Source organism: Lemur catta, chromosome 6, assembly GCF_020740605.2.
Source record: "Lemur catta isolate mLemCat1 chromosome 6, mLemCat1.pri, whole genome shotgun sequence".
In the NCBI taxonomy this organism is placed as follows: domain Eukaryota; kingdom Metazoa; phylum Chordata; class Mammalia; order Primates; family Lemuridae; genus Lemur; species Lemur catta.
The window spans coordinates 7,384,195-7,407,615 of NC_059133.1; the positions used below are offsets into that span (position 1 = coordinate 7,384,195).

The following is a 23,421-nucleotide window of genomic DNA, read 5'->3' on the forward strand; positions in this document are numbered from 1 at the left end:
CCCGGAAGTGGTTGTTCTGGGGGAGGCGGGCGATCCTGAGAGGGTGGAGCTTGTGGCTCTCACGCCCTAGGCTGTGGAGCTGCTTTCCCTAGTTCGCCGGCTGCTGCATGTGCGGGTGAAGTGTGGCTAGGTCTTCGGGGAGCCGTGCCAATGGCTTCTGTGCTGTCCTACGAAAGCTTGGTCCACGCCGTGGCCGGAGCCGTGGTAAGACGGGGTCTTCACGCCGGGGCCGCAGCGGGGCGCGGGGTTTCTCTCGGGCCAGTCCCTGAATATGGCTGCGGGATGGCTATGAGAGAGAGATCGTGTGGGCCGGGGTCTTCTGTCATGACCGTAGGGCTGAGAGGAATGGGCCATTGGCAGAAAGTTGCTGAAACAATTACTGGTGAGAGCCGACACTCGGCCCTGGGCCCTGGCCACCTGGAGACTTGTCTCCTGGAGCTGTGGTCGCCTCGAGACTGTCTGTAATATAGACAGCAATGGTCACACATGCCCACGGAGAGTTGGGGAGGAGAAATTTGCTGTTTTCTTTGCCTTCTGAAGTTTAAGGCCAACCCACCCCCACCGCACATATAAACTTTGCCTCACTGGGTCGGAGGAGAAAGTAGGTGTGAAGCTTAATCAAATGCTTAACTACAGCCTATCTTCACACTCTGGCAGGAGAAGATAGGTTTTTTTGTTTTTTACCAAGATCAGCGTTGCTGTTTACCACAGGTGTGATTTTCTGTGAGGTATGCGTTTGGTTCTTGGGGTTCTGAATGTCTAGGTTCCATTTGACATCCTTCTCCTTGAAACTTTCCGCTCGGCTTGGGTAACTCCTCTCTGGTTCTTCTCTTAATCTCCTACTACCCTTTCTCATATCCTTCACTAGCTGTCAAAACGCACCTGTAGCTGTTAGGATCACTGTGACTTCAGAGGAACATCACTGAATCCTCTCTTGTTTTGTTCATGTTCTGTGTAGACTAATCTGGGTTGAATCCCAAGTCCATGGTTTGTTAGCTAGGTGGCCTGTAAACCTCACTTTCCTAATCTGTAAAGTGGGGGAAATAATACCTCCCTCATAGAGTTGTTTTGAGAATTAGGTGACACAATATTTCATTAAGGTGCCTAATTCAAGAGACCGGGTTCATTCGGTTCAACCAGAAGAGCCTTCCAGTCAGTGTAAAGGTGCTGAGAAGGAAGCTCACTTGACATGTGTTAAGATGGGCATGGAGGCCTGTGTTCCTGGAATGAAGGGAACAAAGAGGCAGATAAGTTTCAGAGGACCAAATTGTGTGAGACTTTAACTCTGAGTGGGAAAGAGAACTGGCTGTTGGACTTGCTGATTTACATTTTAAACACGATCACCCTGGCTGCTCTGTTGAGAGTAGAGTGTAAGAGACACATTGTCAGGCAAGAGATGGTGGTGGCTTGAACCAGGGTGATAGCGGTGGTGGTGGTGAGAAGTGATCATTAACCTGGAATATATTTATAAGATTGGGGTTGGTTAACTCCAAGAGTTTTTGACTTGAGCAGCTGGAGGAATGGTGTTCCCATTTACTGAGATGGCAAAGGCTGTGAAGGAGTAGGTTTGGGGGAGAAGATGAATTTGGCTTTAGTTTTGGACTGAAGTTTGAAATGCCTGAGAGTAGTCATGAGACTAAATGAGGTCACCAAAGAAGTGAGCATGAACTGAGAGAAAAATCTCAATGAGTGAGCCTTGAAACAGGAAGAGATTGGAGAAATAAGATCACACCAATAAAGGAGGCAAAGAAGGACCAGTACAGTAGGAGGAAAACTAAGAGAGTGGTGTTCTGCAAACCACAGGAAGAAAATGTTTGAGGAGAAGGATGTAGACCAACTGGGTCAAATGCTGCGCATGGATCAGGTAAGGTGAGGACTGAGAATTACCATGCGAGGACTGAGAATTATCATGTTGATAAATGCAGTGTTTAATTTAATTAAAGACCAGTTTGGGTGGAGTAGTGGGGTGAATAGTTGGAGTGCATCTAAGAGAGAATGGGAAGATGGGAAATGTTCGTTTTCTTTTTCTTGTCTTAATAAATTCTATTCATTTAACACTTTTTTAAAGTGCATTTTGTGCCATGCACTGTTTTAAGGGCTAAGAATATAGGAAAGAACAAGGTCTTTTTATTCATGAAATGTGCATTCCAGTGGGGTAGTCAGGCAGTAAATGACTAAACAAAAAATAAAATAGTTTTAGATACCGTTAAGTGCTATAAAAGAAATAAAATAGGGGTTGACAAACATTTTTTGTAAGGGAGCAGATGGAAAATATTTTAGGCTTTGTGTACAGTCTCTGTCACAGCTACTTAGCACTGCCACAGTAGTGTGAAAGCAGCCGTAGACAATAAGTAAATGAATGGGCAAAACTGTGTGCCAGTGAAACCCTATTTACAAAAAGAGCTCTTGGATTGGATTTGGCCCATGGGCCATAGTTTTTTTCTTTTTTTAAATTTAATTTTATTTTAAAATTACTTTTTCTCTTTTTTTCTCCTTTTTCTCCTTTTTTGGGGGAGAACTTAAAGCAGAAGGCCTTAGTTTTCTGAGCCCTGCTATGGAGAGTAACTGGGAGTAGAGGTGATATATTTCTATTTAATCTACAAAGATATTTCTATTTTTTTCTCTTCTTGTTGCCCATTTTTCTCTTGTTAAAGTTCCACATGAAGTGTGCACCTGAGCCTAGGAGTTCAAGTCAGTCCCTGTCTCTAAAAAAAATAAAATAAAAGTTGAAAAGTTCCACTTGAAATTGTGCCCCCTGGATTTGCTATTTTTTTTTCCTCCCATAAGCTATGTTAGCTTATCTGATATGTAGACTTTTGTAAGAATAATTTTTTTCTCTTGCTTCTTCTCAGGAAAGTTCCTAGCACATATCTGAGTGAGAAGTTTCTTTGTGTTTTGTTATTCTATTGAATTTTCACACTGAAGATTGGTTTTTAAACTCTTTTTGCAAACCTCTTTATTAAGGTTAAACCACACCATGTGGCCCTACTGTCTTCTAGTTGATACCAAAGGAAAAATTTCACTACAAAACTGTAACTACCATTGATAAGAAAAATAACATTGCTTTTAATGGTATGGTATCATGGTGATGGCTGATGTTTAATTAAATCTCCTAAGCATAATGTTCAACCAAAGCTTAGCGATGATACTGGAGACCTTATGAGTGTTGTAATGCTGATGAGCATTGAATTTCTTTAATGTTGATATTGCAGTATCACAAAGCAAGCAAATCGTCTTATCTTCAGCAGAAACAAGATAATATTGCGATTCCCAGACCTCATTAAAAAAATCTGTTTTCTTCCTTCAGCATTCTCTTGATCTTTGACATGATCTGGCTCTTAAGTAGACAGAATTTAAAAATGCTGTGGAGCTGTGCAACTGTTCACAAATTCCACTTCAAACAGAAGCACAGCACACTGTTGTCAAAAGTTGGTAACAGACTGGTGAACTCAACCCCCATAAACTCTCACCAACCAGCCTGGTGCAGTAGTGGCGCCAATCAGGCGAGGGTAGTTAGAACTAAATCATGAACATAGCAGCTGTTTCTAATTGTGCAGGTCAATCTGGGAGGATTATTTCATTGAAACTTATTCTTTGTTATATAAAATACATCTATTTTAAAAAATAAAATAAAAATATAAAAAATGAAGAAAAATGTATTAATAAAAATAAAAGGATTTGTTCTGTAAACTTTGGATTCAGTCAAAAGGCTGCACTTAAGGACCTAGAAGGCCACATGTTCCCCACATCTGATCTAGGATGTGCAGAGGTATGAAATGAGTATTCTCACAAATTAGCAGAAGAATTAGAGTTCACTGTGATTTTCATTGTAATATAAATGCTATAAGAGAGACATAAACAAATGCTATTCTAGACAACCAATTGTAATCTGATGGGTAGGGAGAGGTAAGATTTAATCTGAGTTTTGAGCAATACCAATATTACAGTGTTCTCTCTCATCAAGGCAAGCTGACCTATTTAAGTAGATCAGAGGCCTAGTAAATTTTCATACTTACCTTTAAAGTTGGTCTAGTTTCCAATTGTTATCATGATTAAAATACTGTATGTTACAACCATTATTAGATCAGCAACCTAGAACTTGATTTTATACCTGAGAGTATACACCAGTGGGTCCACATCTAGGTTGAGAACATAAACTGAACAGCAAGTTTCAGGCATACAATTTAATCCCTAAATAAATGTTTGTGGTTTTTATATAAGGTCTTATGAATGGAAAGACTGGTTGGATTTTTTTCCTGATAATTTGTGTCATTGTCTTACCTCGGATGAATTTAAAGAATTTTTAGCAAAGAGATTATTCCTATTTTATTTAAAACACAAGCAAACAAAATGCTAATTTAAAGAACAATATGATTCTTACACATCCTTTTACTTTGTGGTGAATATATGATTAAGCACAGAGAATAGAAGTACAGGTCTGTTTAATTACTGGATATTTGGGGTTAGGAGATTATCGGAGAGTGAATATGGTAATAACAACTGACCTGTAAACAATTAAAAATCCATTTACCTGCTATCTTCCACATGTGTCCTAGGTTTCAAGCCCCTAAGTTTGTCATTTGCAGGGAACTACTGTATTTTCTTTTTCAATATGAGAGAGAGAGAGAGAAATTTCTCTTCTGGCAAATTAAATATTTATGTTTAAGCATATAACATTTTAATCCCAACAGATTAAAATGTTGTATATATTTGTTCAGTGAAAATCTTATTTGACCCATTGTTAATAATGAACTTTGTTTATTTAAAAGTTGTGGCTCATTATGTTTGTGATACTGCAGTGGCTAAAGCCTTTTTCTAACTTTCAGGGAAGTGTGACAGCAATGACAGTATTTTTTCCCTTGGATACAGCTAGACTTCGACTTCAGGGTGAGTAGTTATCTTTTGTAGTAATCATATTCCTGGTCATTTGGCATCAGAGAGCAAAACATTTTCTCTAGTAAGTTCTCAATTAATGTAAAGATGCTCTGTTTCTTTAGAGGTCTACTGTGGTCTGTTTTCACTGACTTTAAATACTGGTCATCATTGCTGTTTCCTGATTAGCAGAGAGTCATTCATGGATGAGTCACAACCTTAGCCATTTTCTAATCTGCAAGAACCTGAGTGGGCTTGCATTAATAATTTTGAATCATTACAATCCTTTCTAATAAGCCATATGACTTTTTAAAGGCACAAAGTAGAGAATATGTTGAGGGAGGTAGATTTTCTGAAAAGAAGAAGAATAGGAAATATAATGGAGCCAAATACCCACCGTCATTGCTAATCTAGGCACATAGTCCTAATCTGCCTCTTTAGGTTTGTAGGATTCCCAAACTCACTGTAATTCTTGCTTGTTTTTTTTTCTCAATGTTTTGTCAACTTGAAATTATAAACCTATACCAGAATTTACATGAAGAGATGAGTAAAATCAGTGATGAATACTAATTCAAAGCACAAAGGTTAAACCCTTCATGCCTGTTATTTTTGGTCTATTTTAGAGGTTTTGGGTAGGAAATAATTTAATATGATTCAAAAAAGAAAATATATAAAAAGATATAAAGTACAGTGAAAACACTCACTGTGGTTTGCCCTGTCCCCCTTTCCTGTTCACTGCATGTAACACCTTTGCTCATTTCTTTTCTTTTTTTTTTTTTTTGAGACAGAGTCTCGCTTTGTTACCCGGGCTAGAGCGAGTGCGTGGCATCAGCCTAGCTCACAGCAACCTCAAACTCCTGGGCTTAAGCGATCCTACTGCCTCAGCCTCCCGGGTAGCTGGGACTACAGGCATGCGCCACCATGCCCGGCTAATTTTTTCTGTATATATATTTTAGTTGGCCAGATCATTTCTTTCTATTTTTAGTAGAGACAGGGTCTCGCTCTTGCTCAGGCTGGTCTTGAACTCCTGACCTTGAGCGATCCACCCGCCTCGGCCTCCCAGAGTGCTAGGATTACAGGCGTGAGCCACCGCGCCCGGCCCTTTGCTCATTTCTTGAATAGCCCTACAGACTTTCTTTATAGAATAACAAGCAAATAAAAATATATTTTTTTAAATTTTATCCCTTTCTTACACAAAAAACAAACTCTACACACTTATCTGTACCTTGTGTTTGTTTGTTTGTTTGTTTGTTTGTTTTTGAGACAGGGTCTCACTGTGTTACCCAGGGTAGCCTTAAAATCCTGGCCTCAAGTGATCCTCCCCTCTCAATCTCCCATGTAGCGGAGTAGTTGAGTAGCTGGGATTATAGGCACGTGTCACCGCACCCTGCCTGTATCTTGCATTTTTCACTTGAAGTATGTTTTGGATGCCTTCCAAATCAGCACATTGGTTGTTTCTTTATCTTATCTTATAGCTATAGAGTGTTCCATGATGTGGATGTACCATAATCTGTTTACCCTTCCCCTACTGTAGATTCTTGGGTTGTTTCTACTCTTTTGTTATTAGAATAGATTTGTTCAGATGCCATGTTGTTTCTCTAAATTCCATGGGATACATTACCAGAAATGGGATTACTAGACCAAGGGGTAAATGTATTTATAATATTAATAGTTATTGCAAGAATGTCTTCTATAGGGATTTACTAATTTGCCATCCCACAAGTCATACTAGTACCAATTTTATTCTTAGGAAATAGGTTAATTTCCACATTTTTATGTTCTCAAATTATTTTTCATGTGAGTAGAAAATTTGAAGTTAATTGAGGTAAGTTTTGTTTTCAGTGAGAATGCCAGAAAAAGCAGAGTAGTTCTCATCCTTTTGATATCTTTTATTTTTTAGATTAGGAGACACAACACAAGGCTAAAACTTATTAAGAAACTTGAATGTTAATCCTGGCTTTGCTTCACAGTTTTTGTGTCTGTAGCCTCTTCTGTAAAAGGAAGACTGTAATTTATTTCCTCTCTATAGGGTATTAAAATGAGAATATATATATATATATATATATATATATATAACTTTGAAAAAAACAAGAGAGCTTTATGAAATACAAGGAATAACTTTCTCCTGTCAGGTTTTTTATTTTGGAAATTAGGAATTGAATTAAAATGCTTTTTGGTTCATGAATAACAGATGAAATTCAAGGAATGTACATTTGGGAATTTAGCACATGGTCACACAGGGGATCATTAAGTTATGAGGCAAACCAGGGAGCTCAAAGAATAGGATGAGAGATTGCTCGGGTGAGGGAAATGGCATTTCGGTGGAACTTGCTGATGTTGAAGATAATAATTCTCAAAGGATTTAAATATATACTGTTTTGTCTTGTAGTTGATGAGAAAAGAAAGTCCAAAACTACACACATGGTGCTTCTGGAGATCATTAAAGAAGAAGGCCTGTGAGTACCATGTCATTTCATCTTGAGTTAAACATAGTAATTTGTAAGGGGGTTCACGTGTCTCCAGTACATATATACTTACTTTCTATCCATTCTTGTAGCTTTATAATGTTGTGAACTTTTAACTGCCTGACTTAAAGTACATAATTGTTTTCAATTCCTTAAAGATCTGTATTAATAGTTAGCCATTTGATTCTTGATCATGGAATCTTCCGTGAAACCAGTGCTTTGTATTATGTATAGTAAATCCAAGAAGACGATAGGGGGTTTAGTTCATTCCTATCAAATGCATTCAGAAAGATTATGTACTTCTTTTTTTTTTAACTTTTTATTTGGAAATAATTTCAAATTCACATAATTTGCAAAACTAAAATTAGTACAAAGAATACCAGCATGTGCTTTACCCAGATATATCTCTTGTTAACATTTTTTCTCTTTGTTTTACTGTTTGTGCTCATGCTCTCTTCCATCCCCTTCTCTCCTTATTACACACATACCCACATCACACACAAATTTTTTCAGAATTATTTCAGAATAAGTTACATACATCAAAGACTTTTACCCCCATGACATTGACACTTTTAAAGAATACAGTCTCTCCCCCACCACCCTTTTTTTAAAATAGAATGTTTCTCATTTTAAGTTTGCCTTGTGTTTCTTCATGATTAGATTGAGGTTATGCATTCTTGCCTAAAATAATGCACAGGTGATATTGTGTCCTTCTCAGGGTATCACATCTTGAGTCACATATTGTCTACCCGTTCTTCATTGGTTAAGTATGATGTCTTAGATTTGATTTAGCTACTGAATAATTGTTTTTTCCTTTGCAACTATAAACAGTCTTTGAGGAGATTCTTTAAGACAGTACAAATATCCTGCTCCTTATCAAAAATTTCTCCCCTAAATTTACCATGAAGTTGCAAAATCATGATTTTCCAACTCCAGCATTACCTCCACATTTGCCAGTCTTAGCATTCTACTGTAAGAAGGAGCCTCACCTCCATCATTTATTAATTTGTCTATTTATGACTGGTATTAATGGGAAAAAACCCAAACTCTGTAAAATAATTTAAAGAGGTTTATTCTGAACTGAGTGTATGTGACCAGCCTGGAGCACAGAGCCTGAAGAGGTCCTGAGAAAATGTGCCCACAGTAGCCGGGTTACAGTTTGGTTTTATTCATTCATGGAGACAGGAATTACACATAAGATCATAAGTCAATATGTGGAATGCGTACGTTGGTTTGACCCGAAAATGCAGGACATCTAGAAGAGGGTTGGGGTTACAGGTTGTAGGTGGATTTAAAGATATTTGTAATTGGTTAAAGAAATAAAGCTTTGTCTAAAGGCTTGGAATGTTTTAATTTAAAATGAGGCTGTCTGTTAATCAGAAACAAGTCCCCAGACACATACTGAAACCCAAGTGATCTATTAAGTAAATCAATGGCCTGCAGGTGTGGTTTAAGCTTTGTTTTGCATGGCCTTAGGCCCGTTAATGATTTCATATCTTATTATTACAAAGAGTAACTCCAAAAGTGAGGGGGCATGAGGAGGTATTTCTGACCTTACTTCTCCTCATGGCCAGCAATTTTGTTTTAAGGTTTTTCTGGGGTGCCCTGGCCAAGAGGGAAATCCATTCAGTCAGCTGAAGGGCTTAAGATTTTATTTTAGTTCACACTGGTATAGACTCAGAAATTTCTACTTTTTCGGTGGCTTACAGTTGATTACTGTCGTTAATTATTAATATTTTGGTGTTCAAATTGTCCCAAGTTTGGCCAGTAAGAGCCTCTTCCTTTCAATCTGGTTTCTGTGCCCCAATTATCTCTTTTGGTTTTTGCACTTATTTTCTATAATTGCTTATTTTAAATGTTCTTGCTCTGTAATAAAATGTGAATGGTGCTATATTAACTAACAGCCATAGGGAAATTATCTTCAGTATTATATACTGATGTTACTAAAGAAAACTGAGGGAGGAATTAGTAACTCAGTAAGACTTTGTGTTGTTTCTTTGATATCATTAGTGCTAGAAAAGATTTCTTGATTTGGTCATTTTTCAGAAGGTAAAGTGTGTATACAATTTGGAGTCCTTTGTAGTAATGTAGGAGAGAACTTTGAGACTGAGTGATGATCAGCCTTTCCTAGGACTTACCTACCAATTTCAAAAGGCTTTTGTCCATAACCTTTTGCTTTTTGTGTTTTTCCCCTAGCCTGGCACCATATCGAGGGTGGTTTCCAGTCATTTCGAGTCTTTGCTGCTCCAATTTTGTCTATTTCTACACTTTTAATAGCCTCAAAGCAGTCTGGGTTAAAGGTCAACGTTCTACTACTGGAAAAGATCTGGTAGTTGGATTTGTTGCAGGTAACAAGGTTTCCTGGGTATGAAATGTTTTATATGAGATTATTTTAGCACAAAGTAATACTACAAAAGATATAATCAGTTTTCTGACTTGGTTGGGGGTTGTTTTTATTGTGGTAAAAAACACATAAAATTTACCATCTTAACCATTTTAAGTGTGAGCTCAGTAATGTTAAGCATATTCACATTGTTGTGAAATAAATCTCCAGAGCTTTTTCATCTTCCAAAGCTGACTCTGTGCTCATTAAACAAGCTCCCGGCCAGGTGTGGTGGCTCACACCTGTAATCCTAGCACTCTGGGAGGCTGAGGCAGGTGGATCGCTTGAGGTCAGGAGTTCGAGACCAGCCTGAGCAAGAGCAAGACCCCGTCTCTACTAAAAATAGAAAGAAATTATCTGTCCAACTAAAAAAACTATATATAGAAAAAATTAGCCAGGCATGGTGGTGCGTGCCTGTAGTCCCAGCTACCCGGAGGCTGAGGCAGAAGGATTGCTTAAGCCCAGGAGTTTGAGGTTGCTGTGAGCTAGGCTGATGCCACGGCACTCACTCTAGCCCGGGCAACAGAGCAAGACTCTGTCTCAAAAAAAAAAAAAACAAGCTCCCCTTTTCCTCTCCCCAGCCCCTGGTAACCACCATCTACTTTACATTTCTCTGTTTCTAAGAATTTGACTATTTTAGATAATCATATAAGTGGAATCATATTTGTTTTTTTGTGGCTTGATTATTTCACTTAGTATAATATCCTCAAGTTTCATCCATGCTGTAGCCCATGACAGACATGATTTCCTTTTTTATGGCTGAATAATATTCCATTGTATGTATATATCACATTGTGTTTATCCATTCGTCTGTTAATGTACACTTAGGTTGCCTCCACCTCTTGGCTATTGTAAATAGGGCTGCTATGAAAATGGATGTGCAAATATCTCTTTGAGAGCCCACTTTCAGTTCCTTTGTATATGTACCCAGAAATAGGATTGTTGGATCATATGTAGTTCTATGTTTAGCTTTTTTGGGAACCTCCATACTGCTTTCTATAACATTCGTAACATTTATAATCCCACGAACAGAATATATGCAGGGCTTTTTTTCTGAACTGACTTGGCTTATTTTTGTATTTTCAATCCAGAGAGGAAGATCAGTTATCCCTGTTTAGTAGCCCATACTCTGAGTTTATGGAAGTTATCTGTTTTTTAAAAAATGAGAATTACAGTGTCTTCCTCTCTTACTTACGATGATTTTTTTTGACTGAGGTTCACAAGAGATATTTAACATGAACAGGACTAGCTACGCAATTTGCAGAACTCAGTGCAAAATGAAAACACAGGACCCCTTGCTCAAAAGTTATTAAGCATTTCAAGATAGAGCATTAAACCAAGAGTGACACAAGTCACACATCCATGAAGCCCACCCCGAGTGTGAAAGCATTTAGTCAAATGTGATAGATATTTTAGTGCACAGCATAGCATAGTTAGTATCATAAGACTTGTTAATGCCTTAGGGGTTCGTAGGAGGAAGAGAGGTCACTTGTGGCTGGGAGATATCTACTTGTAGAAAGCAATGACTCTTGAACTGAACCTTGGCAGGATCAGTAGCATTTGTAGGTGAATAAAGGACAGTTTCTCCATAGAGGAAATGGTAGGAAATTGAGAAAATGTAGGATCATGTTAAGGTAAGTAGGAGCCAGGTTTCAGAGGTCTTTAGATTCTTGTCATCTAAGACTTTAGAAGCTCTCAGGAGCCGTTAACCTGGAATTGTAAATATTTAGTTACTGTCTGTCTCCATTTAATGGAATGTGAGCTCCATAAGAGCAAGTATATTATATATGTAAAAACATATCTCTCCCCCCTTTGCTATATTCCCAGTCAGAACAGTGCCTGGCATGTGGTAGGTGCTCAGGAAATATTTACTGAATGACCAAAAGAATAAACTAGTCAGAGTCTTATTAAAGAAGTGGAAAGAAAATAGATCTCTTTCCCATGATTTTTTAGTGTTCATCCATTTCAGTTTGTAACCAAATTAATTGATTTAAATGTCTGTTTAGTGTCAGTATTTTGTGGAATCACTTTTTTATATTCTTTGAGAAATTACTAATTTTAGGGCCATACAGTTGAATACTGTAAATATCTGTTTGAAATTAAAATTATTCGATTGGAAAATAATTACCAGGCAAGGAGTATTCACAGCCCACAAGTCCTCTTTTCCACCTGTATTGAGGCCACTGATCTGTTTTTTGGTATGGGCTCTGAGTCTTTCTTCTGATTAATATTCTTATGTTAGTCTTGATTTGATTTTGATCTAATTAACTTTCACTTGGACCAGCTTTCACATAAATTTCATTCTTGGAGGAAATGAATGAATAGTTGTAGGTAAATAACTCAGGATAGAAGTCTAGGGGTCTCATAGGCTCTTCATGCCCTTTTACCCTGCACATCTGCTCGATCATCAAGAACCATTGCTCTATCTCCTAAATATCTCTTGGGTTGATTCCTTTTGGTCCATATCCATAACCATTTCCCAGAATCAAGCCTCATCTCTCACCTGGACTATTGGACTAGTCTGATCTCCTTGCCTTTGAGTTCTTCCTCACTAACCTACTTTACACAGTCCTGCCCAAGTAGCCTTTCTAGGAGAGTAGTTTTCAAATTGTGTCATAACTCAAAGAACTCAAGTTTGAGATTTGTTCACTTGCAGAAAAAAAATAGAATAGATTCTATACAGAAGGAACTGTTTTTTACATAATTACAACAAATGGCAATCTAGTATCATCTTCCATACTTGAAACCAATTATTTGTAATACCTTTATTTTAATCATTTTAGATTACCATAGTTTTTATATATATGCATTTAAAAGGTTATCACTCACCATCAGGGACTAACTCATGTAACTTTCCATGGAACTACTAATTCATGGGCTATAATGATGAAATCCAGTGCTTTTGAAATTGTCCAAAGCTGTTTATTTGCTGTATCTGACATCCCATTACCTACCAGGTACACATCACCCCCATGTTATTCTCTCTCACTGTGCCCTGCTTGTTTCCTTTCTAATTCGTATAATTTATAATTACATTAGACTCCCCCATACCTAACACAGATGGACTGTAGTAGTAGGGCAATTAGTTTTTAAAGGTCAGTTAAAGTAGGAATATTATAGCCTACTTACTTTAAGTATTGTATTTTAACTTAAGATATATGAGTATATACTCCTCAATTTTTTTTGTTGTATGGCCAAGGCTTTTTCTTGGCATATGGGTTCACTGTTGGGAGTTTTGTGCTTTTTTCGTACATAACCCTACCTATAATGCTTTGCTTTGGGTAACAGATACAATTGGCATAAGCAGGTTTGAGAAAAGACAGTTCACTCTTGGTAAGTGTGAACTCTGGATAGAAATAGAAGAGCATGGGCATCCTAGTGAGTAGTCTACTGGTCACAAGTATCTGGTGTGCTGTGGCAAATGTCAGTATGTCTTAAAGAGGAAAGAACACAGGTTATCTGTTGAGTCCATTATGGGAAGCTGATTGAAAGAGATCCCACTGTGATAATCCTGAACTGTTTTCTTGAGTATGTGAAAGAAGGGCGGGATTGTGGTTGACATACAAGCAGAGCCTGACATACAAGGTCTATGTTGATCGTGTGCATCATCTGTTACACGTCTTGTTAGAAAATGGTTGAGAACTACGATTCTGAAACCAAATCTAACTGTGTTATCCCCTGCTTAAAAGCCTTCAGTGTCTGCCCCTTGCATACAGCATGGCACCCTTAGCACACCAGGCCCTTGCTGTTTACAGGGTGTGAGACTGACCTACGAGATCTGCTGTGATACTGCTCACCTCTCTAGCTCTATCTTTACTGATCTTTACTGGATCTTTATTGCAGATGCCCCAGTGCACTGAGCATTTGTGACCAGTAGGCTACTTGCTAGAATGTCCATGCTCTTCTACTTCTGTCTACTGAGTTTTACACCTACCAACAGTGAACTATGTTTTTTCTCAAACCTGCTTATGCCAGTTGTTATCTGTTACTGTAGGCAAAGCATTATAGGTATGGGTAGCCTCCCATGCCAAACTGTGATTCTTTGTACCATGCCATTTAGTAACTCCATTCCTCTGCAGTGACTGCGATCTGTCTGAAACAGTCTTACTGCTTATTTCATCTTATTAACTCCTATTCCTCCTTTTATTCTCAGCTACCTCTTCTTCAAGAATCATTCCCTGCTTCCCATACCCACCACCCCCAGGTTTTATTCTGGGTTAGGTGCCCTTCCTCTGTGCTCCAACACAGTATCTACCTCTGTCTTAGTGCTTGCTCTACTAAGTCTGCATAGTCTTTATCTTCTATTAAACAATAAGCTCCTTAAAGGCAGAGATTACATTTTTGTTATTTCTGCATCCCCAGTATCTTAGCACATTGCCTGGTACATATAAGGTGCTGTTAAAACATTGAGCGAATTAATTAAATTTAAAGTACTACTCCAGCCGGGCGCGGTGGCTCACGCCTGTAATCCTAGCACTCTGGGAGGCCGAGGCAGGTGGATCGTTTGAGCTCAGGAGTTCAAGACCAGCCTGAGCAAGAGCAAGGCCCCATCTCTACTAAAAAAATATAAAGAAATTATATGGACAGCTAAAAAAATATATAGAAAAAATTAACCAGGCATGGTGGCACATGCCTGTAGTCCCAGCTACTCGGGAGGCTGAGGCAGGAGGATTGCTTGAGCCCAGGAGTTTGAGGTTGCTGTGAGCTAGGCTGACGCCATGGCACTCTAGCCTAGGCAACAGAGTGAGACTCTGTCTCAAAAAGGAAAAAAAAAAAATGTGAATAATCACTTGGTTATTATCTAAGTGGTTCTCAACTGAGGCTGATCTTGACCCGCAGGGTCAAATGTGGCATCTAGTGGGTAGAGGCCAAGAATATTGGTAAACATTCTACACAATAACCTACACATACAGCAAAGAATTATCCAGCCCAAAATGTCAATATTGTCGTAGTTGAAAGACCCTGGATTAAAGAATTTTACAATCTTTTGTAATTCTGAGATTATCTAATTATAAGTCCTTTATTTTTCTGAAGATAGGGAATTACTTTTGAAGTTTTAAACTTCTCTCAATAACATGTTTTTATATCTTAATGTATACATATTTTTATAGTGATTATGTTAATGGAAAAAACCAAACTCTGTAAAGTCATTTACAGAGGTTTATCCTGACCCGAGTATGTGACCATGGCCTGGGGAGCCATACCCAAGAAACCTCAAGTAAGTGGTCCTGTGGTGCTCAGGTTACATTTTGGGTTTTTTTTTGTTTTTGTTTTTATTTATTTATTTATTTTTTTGAGACAGAGTCTTACTTTGTTGCCCAGGCTAGAGTGAGTGCCGTGGCGTCAGCCTAGCTCACAGCAACCTCAGACTCCTCAGCTTAAGCGATCCTACTGCCTCAGCCTCCCAAGTAGCTGGGACTACAGGCATGCACCACTATGCCCGGCTAATTTTTTCTATATAGATTTTTAGTTGGCCATATAATTTCTTTCTATTTTTTTAGTAGAGACGGGGTCTCGCTCTTGCTCAGGCTGGTCTCAGAACTCCTGACCTCGAGCGATCCACCTGTTTCAGCCTCCCAGAGTGCTAGGATTACAGGCGTGAGCCACCGCGCCTGGCCTACATTTTGGTTTTATACATTTTAGGGAGACAGGAATTGCGGGCAAAATCATAAATCATACACAGAAGGCATACATTGGTTTGGCCCAAAAAGGTGGGATGTCTCCAAGGGGAGAATGTTTCAGGTTGTAGGTGGGTTCAAAGATTCTTTGATTTGTAATTGGTTAAAGAAATAAAGCTTCCTCTAAAGACTTGGAATCAGTAGAAAGGAATGTTTTAAGATAAGGAACTCTGTTAATTATAGACCAAGGCACAATGTACTGAAAGTGATCCATTAAGTAAATTGATGGCCTGCAGGCATTACTTAACATTTGCCTTGTATGGCCTTGAGTCCAGTTTGTGATTGGTCTAAACTCCAAAAAGGAAAGGGTGTAACAAGCAAATCTGACCTCCCTTCCCTTCCTGGCTGGGAACTCAGTTTTAAGGTTTTTCTGGGAGGGGGTGCTTAGGATTTTAGTTTTAGTTTTCAATTAGAACAGCTTTTTCTCTTCCTGCTGTGAGCCCTGTCATAGTGTTATAATCACTGAAGAAATCAGTTTTATCATCTCCAACGAGAACTAGGAACAGCATTGTTGGTATTCAAATTCTGCTTAAAACTTATAAATTGATTATTTTATTGTATTTTCACAGAAAGAAAGCCCATAAAGCTTAATGCCCTGGGAAAGAATTTGGGAAAAGAACCTTACAGATAACTTAGATGAAGAGACACTTATCATTTTTATGAAATTGGAATTTTTACCACTAACTCTTTTTTAATGCCAATGGTATTATCATTGTTGTGATATTTCAAAATGTATTTCCTGCCCTTCAACCTTAAATCTAGTAAGACAGATGTGTCCCTGTTTTGTGTCAAGTTTTATTCCTTTCTAAGGAGTCAAGTGGTTAGTTATATTTGTGGCTTTGTTCTTACATGACTAGCGAGTGTACCTGTTTCCCAAAAGTACTCAATTAGCATACTTCATGTGTGTTTTCTCTCCAAATAAAGGAGACTTGCTGCTGATAAAACTATTTGTTTTCAAGATTTCAGGAGTAAATAGCTATGTTCCAATTGTTCTTTGATTTGGGGAATAATTTTTACTGTTCTTCATCTCTTAATTTTGGTTACGTTTTCTTGTAAATGATTTCTTACCAAACCAAAAAAAAGAAAATAGAATTATAGACATTAGAATTAGGAGATAAACAATCTCCTGTCCTTAGATAGATAAAATATTAATTAGCATTCCCATCTTAGAGCTGAAGTAGCATCCACAGCTTGGAACTGGCAGAAGAGTTTTCTACATAGGCTCATAAATAAGCAGATAGCTTTCTTTACCCTTCTAGCCTTTTAGCATTAGTAAGAGTTGGAATCGGTACTCATGAATGATTTCTGACATGTTTCTCCTCAGTGGAATGTTTGTCCTTTGCTTGGTTATATAGGTTGCAAGTTTGAGTAAAATTTGGAGTTCTCAAGTATTTGAGTAGCTTTTCTTAGAACTCATAAAATGATAGTGGTTAAAAAATATCCCTCCATCTATTTTGGCTTAGAGAATGAAAAAAGTACTTGAACTTCTCAGACAAAAATCTTTGAAATAAAAAATGTTTCTACACGGACTTTATATTCTTTTGTTTAAATAATGTAGTTCATTTTTGTACTTGAGGTTGTCCTTTAGAAGAATCCTTTCAGTCTTTCCGTTTGTGTTAATAATGGGGATATGAAAGCAGAATTTTAAATAATGGTTAAATCTTAATCTTAGCTGTATTGCCTCCTAAGTGTTTTGCATGTGCCTACCTCTTGAATAGAACATGAAGGGAATTTTGATTTCTAAAGAATTTATTTAAAGGGCAACATATTTCATTTATTTAGAAAGGTATGCCTTTCTTCAGTATCCATGGAAGCTTGTGATCTCTGCTCCTGAGCTTTCCTGTCTTCCTTTTCTCTTAAAACAAATGCAGTAGACTGCTCTTTCTAGTCTGATTTTTCTGGCCATTAGTTTTTCTGTTTAGTGAAGTGTGCATTGCATTGAATAGGAATACATTCTAAAATCTGGGCAAATGGGCATGTATTAATACCCTTCCATCTTGGCCTCTGAGACACTGGTGCTTTTTAAAAATAAGACTAGGCCGGGTGTGGTAGCTCACGCCTGTAATCCTAGCACTCTGGGAGGCCAAGGTGGGTAGATCGTTTGAGCTCAGGAGTTTGAGACCAGCCCGAGCAAGAGCGAGACCCTGTCTCTACTAAAAATAGAAAGAAATTATATGGACAACTAAAAATATATAGAAAAAATTAGCAGGGCGTGGTGGTGCATGCCTGTAGTCCCAGCTACTCGGGAGGCTGAGGCAGGAGGATCGCTTGAGCCCAGGAGTTTGAGGTTGCTGTGAGCTAGGCTGATGCCACGGCACTCTAGCCTGGGCAACAGAGTGAGACTCTGTCTCAAAAAAATAAATAAATAAGACTAGTAAGAATCTATAGGTAAGAATTTTTCAGATTATGATCAATGCCTCAAATGACAATGTATGAATATATTAAGTCATGACTAATGATGACTCCATGATATGTGAATCTATAAAAATATAACAATACAACTCATAAAAGTATGTGGTATTGTCCTCTTTTTTAACTTTGAGAAATGTGTTCTCATAATGTTCTTATAGGCATTAGGTAGCAAAATATCTTGCTTTAGCAACTGTATACAACAAATGAAAAATTTGAATTTGAATCTCTTGGCAGTTTCACCAAGTTTATCCTTGGTTAAACTGTCTTTTTCTTTATAGAATGTTTTGAGATTCCTTAAATCAAAACATTCTTTTTCCAGTTGTGTATAAGTGACTTTTAGTAAAAAGATTTCTCTCTTAGGATTGTGCCTTTTGGTTCTTTATATCATGACTGGGACCACATAGCTCGATGTGTAGCTTGATGTGTGCTTGTTGCAGTTTGTTCATTGGTTCATTTGTTCAATTATTTAATTAACAAATATTTACAAAGTATATACCATGTGTCAGGCACTTTGTTACAATTCTGTCTGGTATTTTTTTAATCATTTCAGGACTGATGAGGAATATTTTAATATCTCAAGATGGTGTTAAATTGGAATCATGTGTTTTCAAAAAAGAAGCACCTGGCTCATTGTATTGTTCCACTCTGAGGCAACCTTGGGGGGCCAAGATCCCCATCTTAAGCTTGTAAGGATCATGATGGTTGTGAAGCTGTTTCAGATGTTTTGTGACACTTCATAGCTGCTGCTTGCTGCCTGCCTATCCTAATTGTCTAAGCAATCAGGAACTCTTCGATAAGCTTCTACACTGTTAAGGCACTTTGAAATGTCACCTTTTCCCTCACCTGTCACCCATTGTACAAAATCCATACTCACTCAAAACCATGTGAGCTCCTTAATGTGAGAGTTGTAAATTGTGTGTTTGATCTAATATTGTCATGGACTTAGCATGTTATCTATAAGACATTTCCTCTCTCTAAAGATGTTATGTTAAAACTGTATTTGAAACTATATCAAAATTGCTACTTTGAGTGCTATATACATTAATAAGTAGATTGTCTCCTATTGTACAAATGAGGAAACTCATTACTCTTTTCATGTGGAGAGGTGCCGCTGCCAGCCATTTGCTATCAGCGAAGCTTCCAAATTGCTTCTAACAGTAGTGGCTTGTGTTATATCCTGACACAAAGAGATACCTTACTCTAGGTCTTCTAGGAGGTCAGTGGCAAGAGGTATAAATGGAGTATTGGTATGTTGCTTTAAGACAGAAAAGCTTAAAGGTTATATTTTGCTTTCCTTTTGTCTCTCCCTCTTTCTTTTTAAAGGAGTGGTGAATGTGTTGCTAACAACTCCACTGTGGGTGGTAAACACCAGGCTGAAGCTGCAAGGAGCAAAATTTAGGAATGAAGACATTGTACCCACCAACTACAAAGGTATTATTGGTAAGTGTCTCTTGGCTGAGTTCCTATTTAAGGGTTTTCTTTCCTCTTTGCATCTGGAATCTATTGCCACAATAAGGCTACATAGCAGACAACCTCAAATCTCAGCATCCATTAGTAACATTTGTTTAGCTCATGTGTCTGTAGATTGACAGGAATTTGACTCATCTAGGCTGACCCCAGCTTGAGAGTCTTAGCTCCACGTCTCTCTTCCTCTTCCTGGGACCAGCACCAGCATATTCTTCTCATGGTGGTGGCAGAAGCACAAAAGACACACTCAGTGCTACAAGCATATTTCAGGGCTCTGTTTGCACCTTGACTGCTGACATTCCAGTGGCCAAAGCACATTAACATGGCCAAGCCCAAGAGAAGTAGAGAAGGGGTAGAGAAGTATACTGCTCCCAAGCAGTATAGATAGGAGAGGATGAATATTTTTGAGTAATAATCTATACTTTTTTTTTCTTGTGCTGTCTTTGGATAAAGATACCGAATTGGTATCTGATATCTTTGAGCTTCTGCTTTTTAATAGTACCACATTGCCAGCTTCTCCATTCTCACATATTAATCTTTGTAATGAGAATGGTAGTTTTCTTATAAGTCACATCCACTATAATGGTCTCTAGGATCTTATCTTTTGTTGTACTAGACTTTGTTGTGAAACATGTGGGCTTAGTTCACAATTGTGTATAATACAGAGTTCCCAGTAGTGGTGATAATTACTTAGGAAAATTTGACATTCTAAGCCCAGATTGTCAGGAAGAGTTGCCTGTGATTGAAGTTGGTCTCTAAATAACCTGGTGACTGTCAGTAGCTGATTATCAAACAGTAGTTAGCGGATAAACTTGCCCCCAGAATACCATTGCAAGAAGGAAATCTTTATAGAGCCAATGTGGTTTGTGTTCTGGGTATATTTGGGCAGAATTCATGTTTTCTTCTCTAGTTAGGGGATTATCATTATGCTTTTCAAAAGTCCCTGATTTCTTGCTTAGATGCTTTTCACCAGATCATTCGAGATGAAGGAATCTTGGCTTTATGGAATGGCACATTTCCCTCCTTGCTGTTGGTCTTCAATCCTGCCATCCAATTCATGTTCTATGAAGGTTTAAAACGGCAGCTTTTGAAGAAACGGATGAAGGTAATCCCTGGTTTGGAAAGCAGCCAAATAATCTCTGACACCTTCTTCTTGTTTGGATTGATATGGTTTGTTCTTTCTCTGCTTTCCAGCTTTCTTCTTTGGATGTGTTCATCATTGGTGCAATAGCCAAAGCGATTGCCACCACAGTCACCTATCCCATGCAGACGGTACAGTCAATTCTGAGGGTAAGTGCTAGGGTTCTCCCTGCATTTAGTCAAACAACATTCTAACATATGTGGTCTCTTCATTTTTTCCATTTCTTTGATATTCTGCTAACCAGGCTGGCTATCAGTTGGTTTTCTGTTTGGTTTCGAATGAAGTTCCATTTGTCATTTCATAGGTAACACAATGTCTCAGAAAACCCAAATGTCGTGTGGTGGCTCACGCCTGTAATCCTAACGCTCTTAGGAGGCTGAGGCGGGAGGATCACTTGAGGTTAGCAGTTCGAGACCAGCCTGAGCAAACATGAGACCCTGTCTCTACTAAAAATAGGAAAAAAAATTAGCTGGGGGTGGTGGTGGTGCATACCTGTAATCCCAGCTACTTAAGTGGCTGAGTCAGGAGGATTGCTTAAGTCCAGGAGTTTGAGCTTGCAGTGAACTATGATGACACCACCGCACTGTACCCAGGGTGACAGAGCAAGAAACATTCTTTAAGTATCTCAGGAAAGTGTAAATTTGCTTCCTTCTCATTCAAGTTGATTTACTTGGTGCTCTAGGGCAGATTATCCTTTATAAAATCAGATGTTCATTCCTTCAGTTCACTCAGGAGGATTTCATAATTTAGCTTTTCTGAAGCACTTTCAAATTTGTTTTTTCTTCTTTCTTTTTCTCTTTACTCACTCACCCACTCTGAAATTTCTGTTTCTTCATTCATTCAGTTATTTATCCATTCAAATGTTTATTAAGCATCCATCCTATGGGAGGAGTTGGGTATACTGTGGTGAATAAAACAGCCATAATCCCTGCCCTCATGGAGATAGTGGGAGAGTGAATGAACAGGTAAATAAGCAAAATAAATAGGTGATTACAAATTGAAAAAAGAGCTGTAAAGGAAATGAACGTGTTTTGTGGTTTAATGGAGAGGACGTGGTAGGGATCTTAGCTAGCATGATTTGGGCTGGGCTTCTTTGAGGAGGAATATTTAAATTAAGATACAAAGGAAGATAAGGGCCCAGCCATGCAAAGAATAAAGGAAAATGAATTCGAGGTAGAGGGAATATGATGTGCCAAGAGTTTGGGGCAGCCCATCCTAGGAACTGAAAGGAGGCCTCTATGGCTAGAGAGTGGCTCAGGGTGAAATTAGAAAAGTAACTGGGAAGCTGTAGGTGAGGAGTCTAGATTTTTATTCTCACTGCAGTGGGAAGCCTTTGAAGGGCTTTAAGCTGGGAAGTATGTGATGTGATTTATAATTCAAGAAGATTGTAGTGGCTGTTGTGCGGTGAATTGGTCAGTCAGAAAGCTAAGAGAGAAAGCTGGGGCAGTTAGGCCATTTCAGTGATACAGGTGAGAGGGGATGGTGGCCTTAGACTAGGGTGGTAGCAGTGGAGAGGAGAGATAGGACGAGAACAGATTCAAGATCTTTTTTTTGTTTGTTTATTTGGGACAGAGTTTTGCTCTGTCTCCTGGGCTCAAGCAATTCTTCTGCCTCAGCCTCCCAAGTAGCTGGTATTACAGGCGAGTGCCACCATGCCCAGCTAATTTTTCTTCTTTTTTTTTTTTTTGAGATAGAGTCTCACTCTGTTGCCCGGGCTAGAGTGAGTGACATGGCGTCAGCCTCGCTCACAGCAACCTCAAACTCCTGGGCTTAAGCAATCCTTCTGCCTCAGCCACCCGAGTAGCTGGGACTACAGGTATGCACCACCATGCCCAGCTAATTTTTTCTATATATATTTTTATTGGCCAGATAATTTCTTTCTATTTTTAGTAAAGATGGAGGTCTCGCTCTTGCTCAGGCTGGTCTCGAACTCCTGACCTCGAGCAATCCACCCGCCTCAGGCTCCCAGAGTGCTAGGATTACAGGCATGAGCCACCTCGCATGGCCTCAAGATCTGTTTTAGACCCGCCTGAGCAAGAGCGAGACCCCGTCTCTACTAAAAATAGAAAGAAATTAGGCGGACAACTAAAAATATATAGAAAAAATTAGCCAGGCATGGCGGCGAATGCCTGTAGTCCCAGCTACCCGGGAGGCTGAGGCAGGAGGATCGCTTGAGCCCAGGAGTTTGAGGTTGCTGTCAGCTAGGCTGATGCCATGGCACTCTAGCCCGGGCAACAGAGTGAGACTCTATCTCAAAAAAAAAAAAAAGATCTGTTTTTTAGAGAAAAAGTTCAAAAGACTTATTTGTAGATAAAATGAGGATGCTAGTGAGAGTATTTCAGTTCAAAATAATTATTATTTTTTTAAAAAGTATTTTTACTAATACATTATTTTTGAATTGGTACTTAATATAAAGGATTCAGTAGCATTCTCATAAATGTGTTTTAACACTTTTATGATATAAATATATAATGTGAAGAGCTTAGACTGCAGAGATTCTAATAAATTAGTGATTAGCAGAACTTCCTAAAGAAGTGGAAGTTATGAAGCCATACCATCAATAACTAAATCATCATCCTGAGCATTTTTTTTTCTTTTGAGATAGAATTTTTTCCAGAATTATCTTTTTTTTTCTTTTTTTTTTTTTTTTTGAGACAAGTCTCGTTCTGTCACCCGGGCTAGAGTGTCATGGTGTCAGCCTAGCTTACAGCAACCTCAAACTCCTGAGCTCAAGCAATCCTTCTGCCTCAGCCTCCCGAGTAGCTGGGACTACAGGCATGCACCACCGTGCCCAGCTAATTTTTTCTATATGTTTTTAGTTGTCCAGCTAACTTCTTTCTATTTTTAGTAGAGACAGGGGTCTGGCTCTTGCTCAGGCTGGTCTCGAACTCCTGAACTCAATTAATCCATCTGCCTCGGCCTCCCAGTGTAATAGGATTACAGGCGTGAGCCATCGCGCCTGGCCAGAAATTAAGATTTTAAAAGGCAGTAATAATAAACAGT

At 38.5% G+C, this 23,421-nt stretch overlaps 1 protein-coding gene across 1 annotated transcript in view; it reads left to right on the forward strand.

Annotated features, from left to right (window-relative positions):
* The window catches only part of SLC25A17 (solute carrier family 25 member 17), a 28,463-nt gene continuing 5,042 nt past the window's right edge, over positions 1-23,421 (forward strand). Inside the window, exons 1-7 of the mRNA XM_045554838.1 lie at positions 1-204; positions 4,827-4,887; positions 7,262-7,328; positions 9,534-9,685; positions 19,134-19,250; positions 20,237-20,382; positions 20,472-20,567. Coding sequence (XP_045410794.1) covers positions 151-204; positions 4,827-4,887; positions 7,262-7,328; positions 9,534-9,685; positions 19,134-19,250; positions 20,237-20,382; positions 20,472-20,567 — 693 coding nt within the window. The 5' untranslated portion in view covers positions 1-150. The remainder of the gene's footprint in view (positions 205-4,826; positions 4,888-7,261; positions 7,329-9,533; positions 9,686-19,133; positions 19,251-20,236; positions 20,383-20,471; positions 20,568-23,421) is intronic.